Genomic DNA, 24,923 nt, shown 5'->3' with positions numbered 1-24,923 from the left:
CATCTAGTGAAAGTGTATCTGTGTATAAATTCCCAAAACAAGAAACGCTGCTGAAAAGGGGAAAGTTCAAGAAGGTGGACGGCGAAGGATTTTTCCCTCCAGATCTGCAGGAGAGAAGTCTGCGTTTTCGAAGGGACAAAAACCGGGACACAAACGAAGAATTTTGAACGGAGAGTTGGGAGGAGGATCTTGGCTTCTGAGTCGAGGAAAGGCGGGTGAGCTGGAAGCGAGCGAGCCGTTTTCTGGGTCGGAGAGGACGGCGCTGGAGTCGGGAGCGGAGGCTGCTAGCTAGTGTGCATCACGATGGATCACATTGAGGCGAAGTAGTCGTGTTTTCTGTTGTCCTTGGATCCAACTGGAGTATTTCAACGCACTCAATGTTTTGCAAGAGAAGCAACAGGCCTGCAACGTTTTTTTTCTTTTGCTTTTGAGGTGCCAGTACCGTGAGTAAACTGAACTGTGTGTGTGTGTGTGTGAGCGCGCGCGCGCATGAGAAAAGGTTTCAAACTGGTTCAAACAGGTAAAACTGTTAATGTTCCACAGTTGTTAATGGTATACAGTGACTTTGTTAACTAAAGAGTAGTACCATCTGGGAAACTTTTAGTTTGTGACATTTATTTTGTAAATTGGGTTGAAAACCAGTGTTTACCTTTGTTTAGATTAGGCCAAAAGGGGACATTTTGAGTATATTTTAGGATAAGTGGAGTAATTTAATTTTATACATTTTTTACTTAATTGGAGTGGTTTATATTTTTTGTTGGGGTATCAATTTATATTTTATTTACCAAATTATTATAATTTATTAAACAAAGCCTTTGCAAAATTTGGCTAAATATTGAAAGATCTCTGGAGTCTCTTTATTTTCTTATTAGGAGACACGCTTTGATTTATCAGGTGCACCTTTTCTGGTATCCACCTGGACATTGTTCGAACCCAAGCACCCACCCCCCTACTCTAAACTAACAGGATGGCTCCACGGGTGCTACATAAAATTGGCAACTAACCATGCCGTGTTCTGGAGTCTAGCCGAATCTTCATGCTGGCTATCGTCATCGGCATCACTAGACCTACTACTTTCTGCTATATCCTCCTCACTTTTGCAAAAGGGTTCGAATCGATACGGTTGCAAAAGTGACTCATCATCATGATAATCTCCGCAACTTTCCTCTTCATCTTTCTGTTCATCTGATGATAAATCGCTAATAGAGACGGTAGCATCACTCTGTGCTTCGCTATCGGTGCTTTTTTTTTTTGGCTTTTTTTTTCGCTATCGGTGCTAGCCATGTTGTCTGCCTTTCGTTACATCACAAACATGGCGGCGCGAAGTCGGCGGAATGCGTGAAGCCGGCGGCCGTCCTCGTTGTTTATATCGCGTTTTTCGCTATTTATTCTTTTTCGAAAAATATTAAAAACAATCGCAACATGAAATAGAGACTATTTACTATATTTTGGCCTTTTAAAATAGGCCATGTCACCCAGACTTTAAGAACAGACTACCAATAACTATGGACCCTCTACAATTTGCATACAGAAAAAATAGATCCACGGAATATGACATCTCCACCACTCTCCACCTCACACTGTCACATCTGGAAAGAAAAAACACCTACGCTAGAGTCCTCTTCATCAACTTCACCATGATTCCACAGCAGCTGGTGGAGAAGCTGAGGCTATTAGGCGTGGACATTGCAACCTGCAACCGGACACTCAGCTGCCTGACAGACAGGCTGCAGACAGTCAAGATCAGCAGACACACATCCAGGCCCATCTCAGTGAGCAGGGGCACACAGCAGAGGTGTATCCTGAGCCCACTGCTGTTCAGTCTCATCACGCAGACGACACAACAGTGATTGGTCTCATAAGCGACAATGACGAGTCTGCTTACAGAATGGAGGTGGAGCAGCTAGCAGTGTGGTGTAGATCCCATAACCTCCAGATCAACGTGGACAAAACAAAAGAAATGGTGATCGACTTCAGGACATCTGGCAATCACCATACTCATCTGAGCATAAACGGAGCTGCTGTGGAGAAGGTCTACAGTGTCAAGTTCCTAGAGGTGCACCTTACTAACGACTTGTCCTCCTCCACCAACTCCACAATGGTCATCAGAAAAGCACAGAAGCGTCTCCATCCCATCCGGAGACTCAGGAAGGCTGGAATTCCAACACTTCACCTCATCACCTTCTAAAGGGCACCATTGAGAACATCCTGACACAGAGCTTTATATCCTGGTTTGGCAGCTGCCATGTTCAGGACAAACAACTGCTCAGCAAGATTATTTTATTGCTATTTTTATTCTCGGATTGTTATTTTATGCTATTTTTTTATTATTGCTTGCTTTTTTCATTGTCATGCTGGTGAGAAATAACATCTTGTCTCACCTGTGTATTTCTCTGAAAATACTATGTGTGGAATGACAGAAACCAAATATTGAATCTTGAATCTTGAATGTTGAAACAATTAAGAAAGAGAAGAAAGACCACAACAGGTTTTTAGCAGTTTTAGTTTCACATCTATTGCTCTGAGTCATTCATATAGGACAGGTTGTTTTTTTTAATTAACAACCTATTTTGAAGCTCTTTCAATCTTCCCTTCAAAGTCATGTTTTAGAAAAGAAACATAGAAATATCTTCTAAACATGTCAACTTCTTAAATTAAATTTTCTTTAAACAAGAAAATTTCATTGTGAAACATAAGTGAAGAATGTTGTTTAACTCTGACTTTAAAAGAAAGTTTGGATATTGACGCTATTTTTAACATGTTTACTGCTGCATCTGCATGTGAGATCCATCATTTACACTGTTGGGAATACGAATAGATACATCTAGTCCTTTTTTACTTTTTTCTAGAGCCATTATCTCTTTGTCTTGACTTACAAGTCATAGTGCATTCATTTAAATCTGCACTAATGAGATAACATTGTTGTTTTTGTCTTCTAAAGATAAACAGATCTCAGGTTCTCTTCTTGGTTTCAGTTTTGTACCTTTTTTAAGAAGACTGTCCAAATTTTTATTAGTATGGACAATAAATAAATAAAATTAAGCCATTTTTTTCCAATAGGTTTTCCTGTGGTTTCATTTTACTGTTAGTAGTCATTAATAAAACACATCGACCTCATCTTTACCTAAAACGCTCTAATGTACGTGCTTTAGATTGTATGTTCTACCACTGCAGGGATTCAAATGAAGTAACTTTAAAGTAAAACAGAAGCCATTGAATGCAATACAATTGAGACAATAGTTGTGTAAAATAAGGATTACTTTCCAAAAACCTTAAGATTCATCATGTATTATAGTTTGCAGGTAACTCACTGATAATAAAAACAGAACTAAGAGAGTAGCACTGAAATGTATTTCCCTCTAAACCACTGTTTTGAGGAATTAAGTCAAAGAAATGTTTTAATGGATCTTAGAGTTGAATCAGGCACAGGACTTAAACAGCTCAAAGTTTAAAGTTTTCAAACTTAACTTTGTCTTGAGACATTTTACTTATTTTGAAAGAGGGAAAGATCACTTTTAAGATCTGAGCACCTGCTTGAGGATAAAAAATGACTGTTTGCTGCTTTCAGAGTTGCAATATCTGCAAAGGAAATGTTGCAAGATATAAAGATGAGACTGCTAATCATTACATTTGTTGTCCACTTTTAAGCTGGACTGTATTAAACCACATCCCTTCCAGGTTTGGGACACTAGAATGTCAGATATGGACGCTCACTTTCACTTTGGTTATGATATGGTTTAAGACTTAGTAACAAGGCATCATGTTGCTCATCATTCAGTTTATAGTGTCCGCTCTCTAAACTTTGAAAATAGAAACTGTTTTATTTCCTGACATTTTCAGACTAGTAAGAGTTGCAAAATAAAACCTGTCATAAACTGCAGAAGCAAATTGTTGAGAACAGTTATAACACGACAGGGATCTGGTCAGTTCGGGGAAAACTTCTAAACAATACTCTGTCATTCTTGTTGGTAGGTTTATGCTGCAACATGTGCATCTTAGTCCTGCAGACGTTTTTTACACAACTCCTTTTTTGAGTCAAACACACAGTAGATGGTGTTGAAACATGGATTTTCTCAACTATTTTCTTTAACTTGTCCTGTCCAACAGCTAGGCAAACAGATGAGAGCTGAGGGCCTCTTGTGTTGGACATATTTTACTTTAACAATAGGGGTTATTAATCTTCAGACAAAGTATGTCGAATAAACCCCTTTTGTAATCGAGGCCAATCTTTATTAATTTTAATCGTATTCAAAAATCTTTTGTGTTGGACCGGACAGAAAAGGAAAGGAGGGAAGAAGAGAGAGGGATGTTAGAGAGGGGGGATAGAAGGGTGACTATAGAAAGGCGGGGGTAAAACCATGAAGCAGCATAAAGCAACAAGTTTCTGAATGGTTGTACTTATTACGGTAAGGTTCAGATGTAATACACGTCTATAAGTGCGGGGCCTGTCCACACACACACTCAATTGTTATAAACATACCTGTTGGCTCCAAAAATGTCCAAATGTCAACATGAACAAAATATAAATATCGTTCACACATGCATACTTAAAGCCTTCAAACCAATTAGTTTGAAATATTTCATTCAATCACGCAAAATATTTGTGCAAAGGTGAGCTAACACCTGTGATCAAGTGTTTATGTTGTTCTAAAATAGATGATGGAATGTGAAAAGAAGAAGGGAGAGTGACCAGCCATGCCCACACCAGGACCCCCGCTGCAGCAGCAGCGGCAGCCAGAACCCCCCAACGCCCGCACGGCAGCAGATAGAGAACAACTGCCCCCCGGGTGGTCAACCCCGCCACCCAGGCCAGGGCCAGCAGGACTGCCACAGGGGACCCCAAAGCCAGAGAGCAGGGAGGCACGGGGGGAAGACAGTGCAAGCTCCAGCCCAACCAGGAGAGCAGACCTCAGTCTCCTCAGCAGGTGAAGGTGACTCTGACCCTTCCTGTACAGAGCATCCGTGTTGTTGGACCAGTCCAGTCTGTTGTTCAGGTGAACATCCAGGTATTTAAATGTGTTCACAACCTCAATGTCTTAACCCTGGATGTTCACCGGTGAGTGTGGTGGTGAGGACCTCCTGGAGTCCTGGAGTTGAAAGTTTTCAGAATGTTAGTTAGTTCAGAATGAAATATATCTTGTACGACCCTTCATATTTAAATGTCAATTCTTATCATTCTTGCAAATGTTTTTGTTTGTTTAATAGAATCAACTTTCTTTGGGTTTCACAGAACCCAGTACCTTCACAGTGAGAAAGTTCTGGGTTCTTTCTGTGTGTAGTTTTCATGTTCACCTTGTTCATGTGGGAACTTCAGTTTCCTTCCACAGTCCAATAACCTGCTGCTTAGGTTCATCGATGAATCTGAATTGTTCTTACATGTGAATGTGTGTTTGTGTGGTCCTGCATGACAGACTGCTGTGTATCTCACTTTTACCCAAAAGTAGCTGGGATACGCTCAAGCAACTCTATGACCCCAAAATGAACCTAAAACAAAGCATGACTAAAACCAGAAAACTAGCAAAAGAAAAGCCCCGCCCTTTAAGGTTAAAGTGTTGCAACAAACATGCCGTTTCATCCAGACGATTTGCAGCTTCATTAGACACAAATGTTAATGTCTCTAAACATTGACACTTTGCAATAGGTGAAAAAAGATCTAAAAATGCAGAAGTTGTTTCAAGGGCAGATGATTATGAAACTTTTAAGAAAGACAAACAACAAAAAGCCTTGAAAATAAACCCCAAAATATTATTAACCATCTGTTTTTCCAGAGACTATAGGTGTGTGCACCAAATATCTGCATCGTCTGATCACAAAACTTTTAAGAATAACAATAATACATCAATGGCTCTGATGATAATCAACCATTAAGTTTTCACTCAAAGGTTGGTTAGCCTCAATGTCAAGGATAGAGGCTGTGGATGTTAAAGCAACATTTTCATTTCTCATTTTTGCAGTCCGGCTCATTAGTTCTCATTTTTAGGAGTAAGTGGGATAAATCATAATTTACAGACCATCAAATATATTTGTTAACAACAACAACAATGTCTTTGTTTTCAGAATCATTTTATGTATTTTATGAAAACTCTTCTGACAGCAAACAGCTGCACACCTCAAATAGCAGCAGTAGAATGTGAAAGCAGAAGTTTAGTTAGGAGGTGTTAAAAATGCAAAACACGTGAAGGTGCAATGGAATTTGTGGTTTTAGCTTCTGTATTCGACTAAAAACGGTCACTGCAAAGAATTGTTTTTCAGCAGTTAAGCCATCTGCATTTCAGCTTATTTTCAAACCTGTTTTCATTTTTTATTTTTATTTATCTCTTGCAGCTAATCTTTTACACATCCTTTACTCATTAGTGATGTGCACGCTGGCACCTCACTGACTGCAAACTGCATGCACGATGTGTGCACATGGTATGCTAGAGACAGATGTCTGTAGGATGATCACAAAAACTTATCTCTGAATGTCAAATGTCCTCATTTCTAACAGCCAGGCTGAAAGACGGTAAGTGCGAGGAGTGCACACATTTCACGTGAACAGCACTTATGGTGCAGGGGGGAAAAAAAAGAATACTGGTAATCAGTCTGAGTCTGACCTACTTCCCCATAACCTACCCTTAAGTGTTGCTTAAGTTTTTACCACAACCTGACCTCCGCAGCACATAGAAAAAATGTGCATGCACATTTTTGCTGTATGGGCTTACCACCAGGCCAACCTTTTCTAACTTTAGTATCTAGTAGGAACGGTCAGTGACGGGGAACCATCCCATTCTTGTTTACAAACATCATCTTACGCTTGATTCTCATTTTTTGGTTCACAATTTTGCTAATTGTCCAATGTAAGTAAGTTGTGCAAAGGCAAAAAGTTGTACATGACTATTGATTACTTGCCTGACTACCAGAAAGCAGCAGAGTACCTATGATGAATATTTTGAAAAAGACATTTGACGATCTGGATCTGTCACAAAAATGATCCATCACCGGGACACTCATACACATTCACACCAGTGGAACAAAACATGAGGCAAGGAGGGTAAAGTGCCTTGCCCAAGGACACAGCAACGGTTGACTGAGGGGTGGTGGGTTGGCGCACTGACCCTTTAATAATTGGCCGACCTGCTCAACTGCCTATGCCACTGCCGTCCCTGTATTAAACACATGGATAATTTTGTAGACAAAATAAAACAGTTGAAGAACTGAATTATTCATGTGAGCTCACCTTTACTGTTTTGGATCTCCTGTTCTTGAAGAAAATCATTAAAGCGGCTGAAGATGTGAAGAGAACTCCCATCAGAACCAGACGTACAAGCAGCTGCAGTCCTAAAGACCCGGATAACAGACCAACAGTTTAACACTTAAATATGAATCACAAGACACATTTGAATAGAAAAATATTTTCATGGTTTTGGGGATCAAACTCATGAGACCAACTAATCGTTTTTCAACATGCTGCCTGACAGAGCTTTGACTGGACATGTGTGTATAAAACATCCCCATAATCTACAAGGCAGAAATGTTGCAGCAGCAAGTCTTTTTCTTCCAGAAAAGCAAAACATAGATCGTTTCTGAAGTAGAAACTCTGTTTTAGATGCAGTTTTTTCACAAGGGAATCAACATGCTGCTAAAAAAAACGATTAATCATCAATAATCACATTTTATAATCTGTGACAACATGAACTGAAACTCTTTCTACTTTTACTCTTCTATTTGTCGGTGATGCTGTTATTGATATTTATTTATGAACATATTAACCATTTTAACTGAAACACAAATATTGATGATTCTGCTGAGAGGGTACATTTCAATAAATAAAATGACTAAGAATAGCAGTTTCTAATCTGTCACTTTTTTACCTTGAACATCATTTAAAGAGGATTTTTCTATCAAAATTTTTTTATCAATAAATCATATGGTGATACATACTGAGCTCACGTGCAAAAGAAAGTGAAGTTCTTCATAAACTTTTGAATGTTCTTCTTTCACAAAAGCTGACGGTTAACAAAATAATGATAATAATAATAATTGTAAAATATTCTTGTACCTGATCTTGTGTTTGGTTTTGTGGTTTGATGTGAAGATGTTGTAGAGTTTAAACTCTTTGTTGTTGTTGTTATTTTTGTCTTGACTTTAACCCTTAACTCTGGCTGAGTTGTATATAAACCAAGGACCTATGCACATCAAGGTTGCACCTCAACCCCCCACCACCGGTCCGTGGTAAACGTGTCTTGCGTTGTAACGGTTCGCGGTGACAAAAAGGTTGAGGACCACTGCACTAAATCATCTTCAAATGGAAATGCCATGCTGCTTCAAATCTCTGAAAACAAACTAACCTTGAACTAAACCTGCTCCAGACCAGGTTATGTCCAGAGCATGAGTTGCTATGGCAACTTGACATACCCTGAGACATACCTCCATTTCCGGAACCGAAAGCTGAGGTTATCAACTTCCTTAGCCTCAAACTTACCGTGGGAGCTAGCATAACCTGCTTTCTGGAATACACCCCTGGTCTGGAGCTTAATGTTAAAGTTGGAGATATAGTATATATCTTACTGTGTCATATTGCATAACCATTTTGTTTCATTCATTTTATTGTTATAAAAATGACGATATACGAAGGCTCAAACTTAGACAAAGGAGAGTTCAAGAATTATAATATATTATATATTAAAACGTTTAATTGAATTGGAGTAATATGAGATTTTGTTAGATAAATATGTAAATTTGAGTTTCTACCAATTGAATTAATTCATTTAAATTGGATAATTTATATATATATGCGTCACAACAAAAATAGAAATGAGATAGAAACTTGTGCGTTTACTCTGTACGTTCTTTTTCTCCAAGCAGAAACTCTTTCTTTTGCTGATGAATCCGTGTTACTTTTTTGATGAGCGTATAATTTTCATACGCCGTCATTAAAATCTCTGACTCCATCTCATTGAAGTATATTGTCTCTTTTTTCTCCACGCGTTTCCATGGTGACTCCGGAAATCGGCGATCCATTGCTAATGCCTTCATGTACTTCGTGCACGCGCATTAACCCAGGGTTATTAAGTCGAGTGTAATTACTCTACTCTAACTCATATCCGAAAAAATTGAATGAAAAAAAAGATATGAAAAGAAAACAACTTAAAGAGTGAAAGATCTTTTTGGAGATGTGAGAACCTGCTGCAGGATAAAAAAAAAGCTTTTTTGCTGCCATCAGAGCCGCAAAATTGACAAAGGCAATGTTGTCAGAGATAATGATGAGACTAATCTTTACATTTGTAGCAAACCTTAAAGATTGCTTCTTGGACTGACTCCAGATCCCTTCCAGGTATAGCACGCTCTAGTCTGTCAGATGTGGAAACTCTCTTTGACATGGGAGGAACTCACAAAGTGTTGTGTTGCGCATCACTCAGTTGATGTTTTTTTTCTGTTCTATAGACTTCAAAATAGAAACTGATTGATTTGCTCTCAACTTCCTGTTGGAAACACTCAGACTAGAAAAAGTGATTTAAAAAAAAACTTTCACAGAGTCTTCACTGTTCCTACTCCCAGATGACAGACAAACTGCAAGAACAAATACATGTTTCTGAGAAAATTATTTCCACATCAAGGATAAAGGGCAAACCCTCTAAATCATAATGTCTTTCCGATTGGTAGGTTTATGGTGAAATATGTGTGGCTGAGTCCTGCAGAGGTTTTTACACAATTCCTTGTTTGCATCACACACAGTGTTGAAAAATGGATTTTCTCAACTCTTTTATACAAATATGTGCAACAAGCTAATCATCAAGATGACATTTTTAACCTTTAAACTACTTAAAATGTTGGATATCTTTTGTTTGTTTGCCAGAGGAGACTGCAGTGGTGGTGTAGCGGTTAGCACTCTCTTCTCACAGGGAGAAGGTCTTTTCTGTTTAGAGTTAGCATGTTCTCCTTGTGCATGTGTAGGTTTTCTCTGAGAACTCCAGTTTCCTCCACAGATTGGCGACTTGTCCAGGGTGTACCGCATATCCATCCATCCATCCATCCATCCATCCATCCATCCGCATAAGATGGATGGATGGATGGATGGATGGATGGACGTTACAATGGTTTATCAAATAAAAGATATTAAAAAAAAGAAGTAAACTAAACAAAAGCAGCTGTGGAAAACTGACACTGCAAACCTGGCATGCTCTGACTGGTGGTTGAATCAAACCCTATAAGAAACCTAACTCTAAAAGCGTGACTAAAACTAGCTAAATAAAAGCCCCACCTGTCACAGTTAAAATGTTGCAGCTACCATGTTGTTTCTTCCAAGTGTTACTGTCTTCATACAAACAATTCAATAATATTTGAAAAGATATCTAAAAAATACAGAAGTCTGTTACAAAGAAAGAAGAGTGAGACACTTGTCAAAAAAACAAAACTTCTCTGAAAATGAACCTAATAAAAAAGTCTTTAACTGCTTTGACTTACTCCTGTGTGAGCACCACATGAAGACACCTGCAGCCTCTGATCACCAAAAACTTTTGTAAAGAATACAAATAATTCATAATGGCTGCAATGAAAATCAACAGTTGGTAGACACTGATGTTAAAGTGACATTTCCATTTCTTACCTAGCGTCCCTCCCTTCGTCCGTCCGTCCAGTATCTCCCTGTTCTCCTCCCTGATATCCTCGTCCAGATTGTCCCAAACACTTTGAACTGATTAACTGAATGTTAATAGTTGATGGTGTTAACTTCAATTAAAGTTTCTACCTAACCTAACAAGTTACTTGTAGAGTAGTACTTAGGTTTTTACTATGTCATTACTTGATAGTTATTGTCATTAAGTTATTGTCATTAAGACTTATTAGCATGTTAAGGTTAAACTTTACTTAAGCTTAACTCACTTTCCTTTAAACTTTATGCAAATGCATTTTTGTCAGAAGTGTTTGTGTCTTGGGGTTTGTGTTCAATTGTTATTCATTAAGAATCCAAATTTTGATGTTTACATTTTATTTAAGGTAAACTATTCTTCCTTTATCCCAAAGGCAAACATGTTTATCTCAGGAGTATATTACGGTTTGTTTTGACATCACCTCTGATTTTACCATGAAATATATTTTATGTCACATGACATCCCTGAATGCTCAGAACAATTAGGGAAATTACATGTTTAAATTTCCGACTGAAACATAAATCAGTTACAGCCTCTGGATGTGCTCACCATTCACTGAGCAATAGATCAGGCCTCTGTGGTCAAAGGGGTGAAGCAGAGTCCTAAGTTAGTTAGTAAGTGTCCGATGTGACTAAAGTATTAAGTAAGTTATTATGTGAGTGTAACTTTTAAAAAATACTTCTATTTTACTTTTTCAAGTTCAGTCTTTATAAGTTGATTGATGTTTTGTAGATCTTAAAGTCTCTGCAACAGCTTATTTGTTCCTGTTTTTTTCTTTTTAAGAATCACTTATTAGCTCTAAAAACACAATTTGCAGTCAAGATTTATTAAAGAGAAAATCCAACAGCACCTTTTCAAGCATAGTTTAATATAAAATTATGTTTTAACAATGAAATCCGACTGTTTTAAGGCCATATTTATGAAAATAGAAAACACTTTAGAAATGAAACACTCAATGACTATGGAGACAGATTTTGTATTTATATTACACAAATATGAGAACTTGACTGTTTTACTGTCAGAAAGTGAACTGATGCCTGAAAACTAACATGTGAGCAGTGTTAGCTATAGCATCAAAGAGAACAGCATTCACAGAAAGCAAGCTTCCAGCTCAACGGGGAGAAAGAAACGCTGCTTCATCTAAAATCAACATAGTTCACACTTTAGGTGTCATGGTAAGTTGACGTGGCAGACCCAGATGCTGAATATCCGGAAGAAAACTCAGGCGGGTGGCAAGAAGTAAAGAGTCTTTAATTTTCCTAGCAGGAAACGAGCAGTTCTGGTTGTTATTTCTTGCAAGCTTGGAGCTCTGGGGGTGAGTCTGCGTAGCAGCCGTCGTGGCGTCTTGAAAGGTCGGTTGAGGAGCGTGGCGTGGCTGGAGCGGAGCGGACCGAGAGGCGAGGCTGACTACAGTCCCCGGCTGTCTTAGGGAAACGTGGCCAGAGTGGGCTGGATCTCCTTTAAAGGTGGTGAGGTGATGAGCTGAGTGTCCACAGCTGGTTCCAATCTTCAAGTGCACTTGAGAGAAGGGAGGGGGAGGAGCACTGACACAGGCCAACATGACATTAGGGTTACCTTCATGATGAATCATCACATGTGGGATCTGGTCACACATTGATATTAAAGTCTGAAAATAGCTAAACAAATTTCCAATACTTGTGAAACCCAGCCATCCCTGAAGAGAAATAGACTATTGGAGGCTACATGGACCAGCACAAGAGGAAGGGAGAGACGAGACTTAAATACAGACAGGACAGACAAGACACAGGTGAACAAGATCAGGACAGATAGGGACAAGGAAGTAAAATTCAGGAACATGACAAAACAGAAAGCCTTACAAAATAAAACAGGAAACAGAGCTCAAACAAGAACGAACAAGAAATAAAGCAAAAACCAAGCCAAAAGAAACCCAAACCATGACAGTACCCCCCCTCAAGGAACCGCTCCGAGGTTCCAACAGTCCACCAAGGAGGAGGGGGCCCGTGAGACTAACTTAGACAGGCAACTCAGGGAGGCCAGGCTTGGCACGCCAGCAAAGCCAAGAAGACTCCAGAGGACGGGAGGCCGAGCGGTCCGGCGGACGGCCGGGAGGCCGAGCGGTCCGGCGGACGGCCGGGAGGCCGAGCGGTCCGGCGAGGCAGGTCCATAGGACAGCCGGGAGGCCGAGCAGTCCGGTGAGGCAGACGAGGCGGGTCAGGCATAAAGTCTGGGGCAAGCGTGACGCCTGGGTTCCGCCAGCAGTTGGCTGGCGGGTCAGGGATGGAGTCGACTGAGGGCTCAGGGATGGAGTCGACTGAGGGCTCAGGGATGGAGTCGACTGAGGGCTCAGGCATGGAGTCGACTGAGGGCTCAGGCATGGAGTCAGGGACTGGCATGGCAAAGTCGTCGAGCTCCGGCGGCTCGGGCCAGTCGTCGAGCTCCGGCGGCTCGGGCCAGTCGTCGAGCTCCGGCGGCTCGGGCCAGTCGTCGAGCTCCGGCGGCTCGGGCCAGTCGTCGAGCTCCGGCGGCTCGGGCCAGTCGTCGAGCTCCGGTCAGTCGTCCGGCACCCCCTTGGAAGCAGGGATAGGTCGGGGTGCAGCCGGCACCCCCCTGGAAGCAGGGACGGGTCGGGGTGCAGCCAGGACCACCACTGGAACAGGAAGGGGCTGGAGTGCATCCGGGACCACCACTGGACGAGGTTGTGGTGCATCCGGGACCACCACCTGAACATGAAGGGGCGGGAGTGCATCCAGGACCACCACTGGACGAGGTTGTGGTACATCCGGGACCACGACCGGAACATGAAGGAGCTGGAGTGCATCCGGGACCACCACTGGAAGGGGTTGTGGTGCGTGCCGGACCACCTCCGGAACAGGAATGGGACGTTGAAGGGGACGGCGGCGGCAGCGACGACCCCCCTTCATGGCAAGGGGGGCAAGAGTGGAGAACTGGGCCTGGTCGAATTCCCAGTAAGTCCTGGTCCGCTCTGCTTCCAAGCAGTAGGCCTCCAGAAGCCGCATGTCTCGCTCTGCTGGGTCCAGGAAAAAGTTTGGCTGGTCCATTCTGTCATGTAGGGAGGGCTTTGGTAGCGTGAAGGACCCAAAATGCAGACGGGGAGGCACACGGTTCAAGGGCAAGGGGATTTAATCACAAACAAAAAGTGCTGCAGAGCAGGATAACAAAACTAAAACTAAACTTACTGTGAGCAAAACATGAAACATGGCATGAAGGGAGTCAGGGACGAGACGTTAATGGACCAGCACAAGAGGAAGGGAGAGACGAGATTTAAATACAGACAGGACAGTCAAGACACAGGTGAACAAGATCAGGACAGATAGGGACAAGGAAGTAAAACTCAGGAACATGACAAAACAGAAAGCCTTACAAAATAAAACAGGAAACAGAACTCAAACAAGAACGAACAAGAAATAAAGCAAAAACCAAGACAAAAGAAACCCAAACCATGACACTTTACTACCTTCTTGTAGAAGGCCCAAAGCACTTTACAGTCACAGTCCCATTCATCCAATTACACACACATTCATACATCGACGGATGCTCCACTGCCTAACACTGGCACCAACCCGTAAACACCAGGAGCAATGTGGGATTCAGTGTCTTACCCAAGGACACTTTGACGCGCGAGCTGTCGGGGGGGGGGGGGGGACAGACCTGTGAACTTTGGATTGGAGGTCGACTGCTCAATCTCTGCTCCAATGCCACCCCTGAACCGTGAGGGTTCAATTACATCAAATAGGATAACCCCAGAGCAGACAAACTGGTTTCAAATAAAAATTGTAAATTGCATGTACAGTGGTGGACAAAATTGTCCACCCCTCAGTTAAAGAAAGAAAGTCCACAATGCTCACTGAAATGACTTGAAACGTTCAAAAGTAACAATAAATTAAAATTTATTGAAAATTAAGGCTGCACATTTCTTAAAATAAGAAATGTGCAGCCTAGTGTCAGAAAGCCTGGTCTCAGTCGCAGGTCATGGGTCTTCCAACAGGACAACGATCCAAAAACACACAGCCAAAAAACCCCAAGAATTGCTAAGAGAAAAGCGTTGGACTATTCTGAAGAGGGGTACCAACAATTGTGTCCACCACTGTAGGCCCAATATAAACCATCGGGTCATGTGAGCGCAGGTGCATTTACCTTCTATAGATCTATGGGTGTGGCCAAATGTTTGGATTTATGAAGACATCTTGACATGCACACAATTAATAGCTTTGATAATCCTAAAGTGCTTGACAATCAAGAGTAGAAACAGTAGTAATGATCCTCGAGGGAAACTATAGCTGCACATCAAGTTGAAATAGTTTATGGGATTAGTATTTTTTTTATTTGAAAAATCAGGAAAGCATGTGTAATGGGCTGAAACAAAAGCTATTTAGTAAGTGTTATTGGGAATCCCAAAATGTTCACCACAAAGACCAAACAGGATTGTGGCAGCAGTAGGATTTGCTCTAACCAGTGAAAAAAATCCCAAGACTTTTGAAATCACACAACCAAAGATGAGTTGTTTGACTTTAAAAAAAGATCTGTAATTTGAAAGCTAAGAAAAGATGGTACTACAAAAATTGAATCATGGTGGCTGATCTGGGATTTTTTTGTCTGAAGATACAGAAATTGGACCCTCTGCAAGTTTTGCGAACTCCTCTGACTTTCAGAGGATCTGCATGTCACACACATCCAGACTGTGGTTTAATGTAGAGTAACAGCAGAGTACAGAGGAGGTGAAGCATCATCTGTTGGTGGACTTCATATCAAGCTAAACAGATGAGTAAATGTCATTTTCTATGTGACCACAAGGGGCGCTGCTGGGTGGAGTAGAGTTGGGGAATTGGATTATAGAGTATTCAATGGAGGGGTCTTCAACCTGAAAAAAACCAAAGGATAACGTCACAATCATAGAGGTTTTTTATAAAAAGTTGCTCAAAGACACAGCTTCTTCTCTCCTAATTGACAAATACAGGTCTGATATCCACCAGTTAATCCAGAATTGAGGGCTTTTACAGATTAATTTAACTCACATTGTCCTGAGGATAATCGACGAGGCTGTACACATGTCTGCTGTCAGATCTCTGTCCTTTCTTATATTTTACGTTAGAGTACACCGTAGGTATTTCCACAGGAGGCGAAGTGTTGTCTCTGATCTCCCCATATTCCTGGTTGGGCTGCAGCACAAAATGACTGTATTTCTTATCTTGATTCATCATTGAGGTATGAATGAGAATGACAGATTCAGACTCACCAGAGTGACGTTAGAACACTGTGTTTCTGAAGAAGGTGCTGAAAGATTTTAAATTTAGAAATTTAAATGCTAAAACAGCAAAGTCAGTGGTGTCAATTCAACTTTCATGGAGATAAAGTCTCCATAGATCCACTCTAGACTCAGTTAAAACATGTTACACCAGGGATAAGTTGGAACACCACTCTGTAGTTGTGTTAAGGTCAGATATTAACACTACCAGAGATTTATTTTTAACAATGAATGAAAGTAAAATTTAGAGCTGTGACAGTGTAGGTTTTTTGATCACCATGGTGATGAACCAGCAGGGGGCGCTGTGTTGCGGTTGTCCCCCCGCCAAAAACAAAATCCCACGGCTGCCGCGTTGCAGATGATTACAATTACATTGCAGTATTAATTATTTGAAATACCTACTACCCATCTAGTGAACTAACTGTATGGGTGTTGAAGAATGACTATGTGTATGTGTGTCAGCACTGTGTGTGCTGGAGGAAGGAGCACGCTCAAGTGTGTTGGGGGGTGCGTGTTGATTCTTCTGCTCCCTCGCTGCAACATGAGTATCACCTGTGCTCTCTGGTACAGACATCTTCTCAGTCTATTATAAACTGCCCAGTAATAAACAGACTGGAGACACTTTGTCACCTTTCCGGTAGCCATGAAGCCTGACACCCATGAAGAACGCGGGGCAGGAGGCTCTGCCTTTATTTATACAGACACGTAACTTTGCGCTGCACAAAATAGGTCCCTAACAAAAAATGTATTAATATTTATCAAAATCTAACAGTGCGTGTTCGTGTTTGGTGCTATGGAAGGAAGGAGGACAGTAATATAAGGTTTCCCCCATAATAACAGTGACTGATTCTTTGTTAAACCGCTCTGGAGTAGAGCTGTGATGGTGTGGGATTTTGGTCACCGCTGTGATGAAGCAGCAAGAGTCGTGGTGTTGGGACTTTAGTGACCCCCTCCAACACAAAATCCTTGTGATGGAATTGAATACAATGGAAATTAATAATTACAACGCAGTACATTTATCGTACTTCCTTGCGAGACGGAAACTTCTATTGTAGAATGAGGATGTGTATGTGCTGAAACCACGCGTGTGTGAAGAGGGAGAGCGCTCAGCACAAGAGGGGAGTGAAGGAGAACAGTGATTAAAAGGTTTCCCCCAGAATCCCTTGAAGTATGAACACAGGACAGGACTAGCAGAAAAAGTAAATTATCAGCAAAGATGAATGTATTTATTATTATTATTATTATTATAATAGTTCAAATCACGCACCTATGCAGAACTTAAAAAAAAAAAAATAAAAAAAAAAAAAGTGCAGTGATGAGGTGATACAGTTATCTTCACAGCCCTAGTAAAATTATTTTAACACTAAATAGTGTTAAATGTCATCCCACAGGTGCGTCTGTGTGTGAGTCCCAAATACATACAGTGCTTCCTTACCCTGGCAACAACCCCTAATTACCAGGAATGATGTAAGGTTCAGTGCATTGATTGCTGTCTTTTCAAAACCACTTTTGTGCATGGGTGCATAAGGTTGGAACCAAACCTGCGTTCCTCTACAGAGATTGCTCTACCTCTGCACCACAGCCTCCCCAGAAGATGCAAATTGAGCTGAGCTATGTGTGAACCAAGTGCACCACATAAAGGTTGTTTTCCAAAAACAATTGTTACACAAAGACAAAGTGGTACTGTTTATGTTATTGCTTTACAAATTTCATTAGAAAATTGTTTGCAACACAGTCTGTATTAAAGCAATTGTCTATATAGTACAGCAGCTTTTTTTTAATTATGTTTGCAAAACTTTATTTGTGCAAGATAAAAAACAAAACAAAATCTAAGCCCAAAAAAAATAAATGACAAGCTAGCCGGTCACCGCTCCAAATTCTAAGCAGACTTTGGTTTGATAAAATATCATATTTATTCAATTCAACATTATTTAGGAGGGGGAAAGCCAAAACCCCAACAGCTAAACTATTTGCTTAAAACACCTTTAAACATCTGCTGTTGTATGTCTCAGAATGTTTTCCAACATAAAACTAGACAAACTGCAATCAAAGTAAACTAGCATATAAAGTATAAAAGCTAGCTTTAACACTGGCCTTATGTGACCTTAGCTAACAATTTTTTCTGACTTCCTCCCCCTCTGCCTGCTCCTACAAAGTTCTGCCTCTGTCCTTCACTCTGCTGGACCGTTGTACTGTAAGATTTCAGTCAACTCACCTGCTCTGTCCTCTTCCAGCTTGTCTGCTCGCCATTCCGCCTGGCTTCCAGCTACCCATTCTCCAGTCTCTGCTCTCAGCTTCATGCTGCTACAGCCATTGTCTGCTCCTGTTTCCCTTCCACACCATTCTGCCCCAAGCCTCGTAAATTCCTGCACCTCTGGAGTTTTTGGAACTGTTTCCCAGAGACCCTTCTGGAGATAATTATTTGGATTGCAAATCAAGGGTGCTTGTGACTGAGCCCCAGGCTCCTGTGTCTAACAACGCTCCACAAGCGTCCCTCTTTCTTCTGACTTCTGTGTCTGAAGCCACACCTCCATCCATTTGCTGTACCGAGGACTTCACCCCGCTCCTCTCTTCTACCTGCGGATCACACTCCTCATCCCAGTAAGCCTGTTTTTGCTCAGACTAATCAATATCATTTCCCATCACTAACCCTCTCCTGTCTTCTCAGCATTGGCAGTATTTTAGGACATGGGCTCCTTCAAGTCACAGAATAAAATGAATAAGGTTTCTTGTACTCACTCCTGAGTCTGTCCTATTTTGTATGGAAGCGATTATGTAGCATAAATAAAAAGCAAAGTCAAAACCAGAAATGCTTTTTCATTTTCAAAATGAAGCTGCATTTTTTGACTCAAAAATAAGATGAAAAAGCAATCCATCATAATGTTTCATTTCTTTCCTCAGAGCTTATTCTGTCACTTAATAAAATGAAAATGGTATTTGACATTTCATTTTCAAAATGTTCTCTGCTAAATGTGTAGCATAATTCATTTAGAAATGTCTAATTTGACAATTAAAATGGATTAACAGAAATGCTTTTTAATTTTCAAAATGTAGCTGCATTTGACTCAAAATTAAAAAGAAAAAGCAATATTTCAAAATGCTTTTTCATTTTATACCTAAAACCGCTTATTCTGTGTCATAATTAAAACGAAATTGCAAAGAGGGGAATGCATTTGCATTTTAACATCCACCCTGCGCACCTTGTCGCAATATTCATTTCGAAAAAGCATTAGCAGAGGGTAGGCGGGGCGATGACGTCACTGCTTTCTCTGTGTGTCCGGCCGCTGAGCGACACACACGCACACACCAGGAGCAGACTGTGTTAGCAGCAGAGAAGACGGCTTTGAGTTGGTTGTGAACTTCTGATGAGTTTCCACAGCTTCTCAGGACTACATAGCAGCATGTCCGCCTTCTGCGGTCCTCCTCCTGATGCACCGCGGACAAGCTTTTGTTCTTCCGACCGCCAGCTGCCTTCCCATAGCGGACCGCGAAGCTCCCGATGATCGCTGAAGGCGGAAATGCTGCTACGATCTGAGAAACCATCATGAATTTGTGTTTCCAGTGGTGTCCAGAACAAAATAAAGACTGACACAGAGAAAGCAGTGACGTCATCGCCCCGCCTCCCCTCTGCTAATGCTTTTTCGTAATGAATATTGCGACAAGGTGCGCAGGGTGGATGTTAAAATGCAAATGCAATCCCCTCTTTGCATTTTCGTTTTAATAATGACACAGAATAAGCGGTTTTAAGTATAAAATGAAAAAGCATTTTGAAATATTGCTTTTTCTTTTTAATTTTGAGTCAAAAAAATGCAGCTACATTTTGAAAATTAAAAAGCATTTCTGTTAATCCATTTTAAATGTCAAATTACACATTTCTAAATGAATTTCGGTACACATTTACCAGGGACCTTTTTGAAAATGAAATGTCAAACACCATTTTATTTATCATTTTAATTAAGTGACAGAATAAGCTGGGTTGAGGAAGGAAATGAAAAAGCATTTTGAAGTATTGCTTTTTCTTTCTAATTTTGAGTCAAAAAAAAAAGCAGCTTCATTTTGAAAATTAAAAAGCATTTCTGGTTTTGACTTTGCTTTTTATTTATGCTACAGAATCCCTTCCATAATTTTGGATCCCAGAAACAATTCATGACAAAGAGACCTTCACAGCTTTGTGGTGACTGACTCCAGCTCTTCCTCCTTCATATCTGATGAAAATATTGCATTCTACTTCTGGGTCTGCTGATTTTTTTTTAGAAAGACTGAACAGTCATGTTTTGCAAAGGAGATCAAATATTCTAGATTTAATCATCTCATTTCAACATTTTTAACTCAATCATATGATCTAAACTTAGATCAAATAACCAAACAACTGCCATAAATACAATAAAGTTCAGGTTGTTAAAAACTTATTTCACATCACTATCCTTGTAAGTCTGTAAAATATAAAATAATTTCAGTCAATGGAACATTGTCATATTCTTATCATGTATGTCTTGTCTGACTCTGCAGTAGACACTTGGAGCAAACATATTACATCACCAGACCTATGAACCTGTTTTTTTTGATTCTCTAAATGATTTTGACATGTTCAACATTTGCAGAATCCTAATCATTCATTATACAGTATTAAGGTAGGGCTGAGTTCTAATTTTCAGCTGAAAGTTAAAGAGACAATTAGCAAAAGTGAGAACAGCTGACTGAAAAATGTGATCACAAACAGTGAAAGATCTTATGTGAATTTTGGATAAAAACACAGCGAGAACCTTCTGGTTATGGAATATGAAGACATAAAGAAAGAATTATTCTGCAACAAATAAGCCAGTGTCATGTCTGGGAATCTCATCTCACCCTTTTTCTGATTGAAACTCCGGCTCCTGCAGAAAATCAGCAAAGCTACAGAAAATATGGAGATCAAGCCCACCAGAGTCAGACCCACATACAGCAGCAGACCTGCAGAACATGGAGACAAAGGTTGTAGTTCCACTCTTGGAGGTTGGAGGACCATCTCAGTCTATAAATTTAAAGCAGTTGAACACAGTCACACTTTGTAACTGGTTTGTCTTTGTTGAACTTGTGGACATTTGTGTTCTCACAGTAAATTATTTGTTTGTAGCATCTCCGCAGATCTTCTTGTTTCATGTCCAGACATGAAACAAGAAGATCTGCGGATGTCTGGACTTCATTCAGGACAGTTTAGTACTTAGATTCCTGACATTAAGAATGAAAGACTGTTGTTGGAAAACTGTCCTCTAGATGGCAGCACATTCATTTAAACTCAACAAGTATAGAGCAAAGTTATTGCATAGTCATAGCTGCATAACTGTAACAGATCTGTTTTTTTTTTTTTTATCCATTATTTATCCAGGAAATAAATGCATTTAGATCCACTTCTCTTTTCAAGGGAGTCCTGGTCAAAAGGCAAAAAGTTTACACACCCAGGAGATTTCATTGGATTAAAATGCGTAAAAAAAATGAAAAATAATTAATAAAACAGATGCAAATTAATAAAACAGATACAAATTAGTGATTTCCTCTCCAGGTCCTTCATAGTAACATCAAACTGACTATAAGTATAAGCTTTGAAAGTTGAATTTATTATTTTTTTTTTTTTACAGAAAGTTCAAGTCCATAGGTGTCTTATTCTGAAAAGCCATCTTTCCTTTGATCACTCAGGACTGACAGCGAGTAGATGCCCTGAGACTGGAGAGCATGAGGTCCATCAGATCTGCACTGCAGAGCCACACTCAAATATGAAGGGAGAAGTCTGATGATTCCCTTGTATATAAATTTGTGCCAGTGTGTAATCCTACAAACAGCTGAGGCAGCCCAACCAACTCATGAATACAATTCACAGTGATGAGGCATGAAAAACACAGTACAACGTGAGCAGAGCCTTGACTCGACATATGTGTATAAAACATCCCCATAATCTATAAGGCAGAAATTTGGCAGCAACAAGTCTTTTTCTTGTATGAAAAGCAAAAAAACAGATTAAGGTGCAGTTTTCTCACAAAGGAATCAACATGCTGCTGGAAAACAAAGAATCTGTGACAATGCGGGGGTGGCTCGAGAGCCGGTAGGACCCAGATGCTGAGGCGGAGGCACAAAGTTCAGGGACTAGAGGGTTTAATCATAACAAAAGGCGCTGCAGAGTAGGAAAAACAAAACCAAAACTTACATTGGCGGGGCGAGGACCATGGAACAAGACAGGATGCCATGAACACCAAGACAGAGCTAATGGACCAGCATAGGAGGAAGGCAGAGACAAGACTTAAATAGAGACAGGGCAGACAAGACACAGGTGGACACGATCAGGGCAGATGGGGACCAAAGGAAGTAAAACTCAAGAAACAAGACAAGACAGGAAACCTTTCAAAATAAAACAGAAAACAGAACCAAACAAGACAGAACAAGAACTAAAAAGAAAAACAAGACACAACAAACTCAAAACATGACAGAATCATCAATAATCCCATTTTGTAATCTGAGGACAAAAGAACTAAAACACTCTCTTCTGTTTGTTGGTGATTCTGCCATTAATTTATATGTATTTATGAACATATTAACCATTTTAACTGAACCACAAATATTGATGATTCTGCTGAGAGGGTACATTACAATAAACAAAATGACTAAGAATAGCAGTTTCTAATATGTTACTTTTTTACTTTGAACATCATTTAAAGAGGATTTTTCCATCAGATTTTTCTTATTAATAAATCATATGGTGATACATACTGAGCTCATGTGCAAAAAAAAGTGAAGTTCTTCATAAACGTTTGAATGTTCTTCTTTCACAAAAGCTGATGGTTAACAAAAAAAGGATAATAATAATAATATTAATTTTCTGATGTTCTTGTACCTGATCTGTCTTGATTTGTGGTTTGATGTGAAGATGATGTAGAGTTTAAACTCCTTGTTGTTGTTGTTTTTGTTGTTATTGTTGTTGTTGTTGTCATAAAAGAGGAGATCTGTGTTGTAGGAGAAAGTTCTACAGTCCTGGTTGGAGCTGAAGTTACTGAAGCTGTGAAGAATAAAACAGTGAGTCAGCACTTTCTTTTACATTAGTTATTATTTATAAAGAACAGATTAAGCATGACAGATTTTTTTCAACAAAGCAAATAAAAAGGAGTTTTGCATTTAGATCAAATATGAATCAAGAGACACAGATTTTCACAGAGAAACATTTTCATGATTTTCAGGATCAAACTCACCTTCTGTGACAATTATTTCAAAGTTATCTTTTGACGGATATAGTCACCATCCTTCATATAACTTACATCTGTACCGACCTGAGTCTGACTTTGTGAGTTTAGTGATCGTCACATCTAAAATACTTGATGTAAAAGGGTGAGATTTATATTTAATGCTGTATCTTCCTCTCTGATCTTCATCTCCATATGTGTCTATGAGAATGTTTCCTTCTTCACATGTTTCCTTACAGAGCAGCTTCCTGCTCCCTAAATATCCAAGATAACATCTAACAGTGATGTCTTCTCCTTCACGTTTTGCATAGATGTTGGTTTCTGCATCAACAAGAGAGTCTCTGTCCTGCAGAGCTGCTGAAAAGAGGAAGAGTTACAGTTAATGTCTTCCTGTAACACTGAACACTGAAGATGAAGCATGTGAGGAAATCCATAGAAACGTGTAAAAGATGAAATCACAAGATTTTTGTTCACATTTTACTGATGACAGAAACAATGGAAAAATATGATTATGGTAAATAATTCATTCATTCATTCATGCATTCATCTTCTAATCCATTTTTCCCTTTCGGGGTCACAGGGAGGCTGGAGCCTATCCTGGCCATACTTGCGGGCAAAGGCAGGGGACACACTGGACAGGTCGCCATTCTGTCGCAGGGTGTGACAATTTATTTAATAAAAAACATCCAGACAAATTTATATAAAATGCTAATAAAAAAAACAGTTTTATATTAAGAAAAAAGAGAGTTTATAAAGAAAGCATCAACAAAGCTGCAGTTGTTGTTTTTAAACCCTGAACATCAAGTTGAATCCCAAAGATGAAGATAATGAAACAGAAACAACTGCAGAAAGACTGAAACAGTTCAGTTTAGTCTGTTCAATAAAGGACTAAACTGCAGCACTAAGAATGAAAAGGAGTGAAAGAAATCAATGAACTCACTCAGGAAGAGACAACAGATCAGACTCTGACAGACTCTCATGCTGCCTGATGGAGAATGATGGAGCTTTTCTTCTTTTACTGCTAAAACAGGAACTTCTCTGTTTCCTCAAAGCTGGAGCTCCTCCTCCAATTACAAGACTCATATTTCATTATTCTAGCTCTCAGTAGATCGTGTCATTCTCATCTTTTACTTTATGAATGATTGTTTGTAATTTGATGTGTCCCAGCAGTCTTTGTTATCCATTATTTACCTGCACATTCTGTAAATAAACAGATGTAAACTTCTGCATCATCACTGCAGCTTCAATCCTAAAATACTGTGGTTTCAAAAAAGCATTGAGCATTTTAACCACAGGAATCAAAGTCCTCTTTATAAAGGAGATGTTTCCTCATCCCGTTAGTGTTTTCATAGTTTCATAACCCTCATTGACTCTATTCTGTTGTCCATAGACTGAAGGTTACTGAGCAAACAACAACTGTGAGTTTGTTTCACTTCCTTCTATGCAGACGTGCAATGATCTAAACTTTCTTTGTTTTCCCTCACATCCTGACTGAAACGTCCAGCTGTGTGTTCATCTAAACTTCATCATCACCATAAATACAGAGGCTGTGTCTGCTGTGAAGACTAAAGCACTAAAAGAGGAAAACCACTGAGAGTTCTTCAACAAAACAACTTTTGCACTGATGTTGTGCAAAACATCTCATTATGAGATAACGGGAACACAAGCACAACGGGATTTTAGGAGTTTTATTTTCACATTAATTGTTCTGAGTCAATCATATGACAGGAGTTTTTTTTTTAATTAACAACCTATTTTGAAGCTCTTTTAATCTTCCCTTTAGAGTCGTGTTTTAGAAAAAAACAACATAGAAATATGTTCTAAACATGTAAACTACTTAAATTT

The 24,923-nt window shown here is 39.9% G+C and overlaps 1 protein-coding gene across 2 annotated transcripts in view; it reads right to left on the bottom strand.

Annotated features, from left to right (window-relative positions):
* Positions 1-24,131, bottom strand: part of LOC105354459 — a 37,483-nt gene extending 13,352 nt beyond the window's left edge. Inside the window, exons 1-2 of one of the 2 annotated variants that reach the window (XM_023956974.1) lie at positions 24,019-24,131; positions 23,166-23,432 (exon numbers count right to left, since the gene is read on the bottom strand). In XM_023956974.1, coding sequence (XP_023812742.1) covers positions 23,166-23,432; positions 24,019-24,058 — 307 coding nt within the window. In that variant the 5' untranslated portion in view covers positions 24,059-24,131. Of the gene's footprint in view, positions 1-23,165; positions 23,436-24,018 lie in introns of both variants that reach the window. The other variant, XM_023956973.1, reaches the window with a different exon arrangement.
* Positions 24,132-24,923: the final 792 nt, after the last annotated feature.

The sequence above is a fragment of the Oryzias latipes genome, chromosome 7 (assembly GCF_002234675.1).
Source record: "Oryzias latipes chromosome 7, ASM223467v1".
NCBI lineage: Eukaryota > Metazoa > Chordata > Actinopteri > Beloniformes > Adrianichthyidae > Oryzias > Oryzias latipes.
The sequence above is the reverse complement of the archived record's forward strand: the minus strand, read 5'-3'. Positions and strand labels throughout refer to the sequence as shown.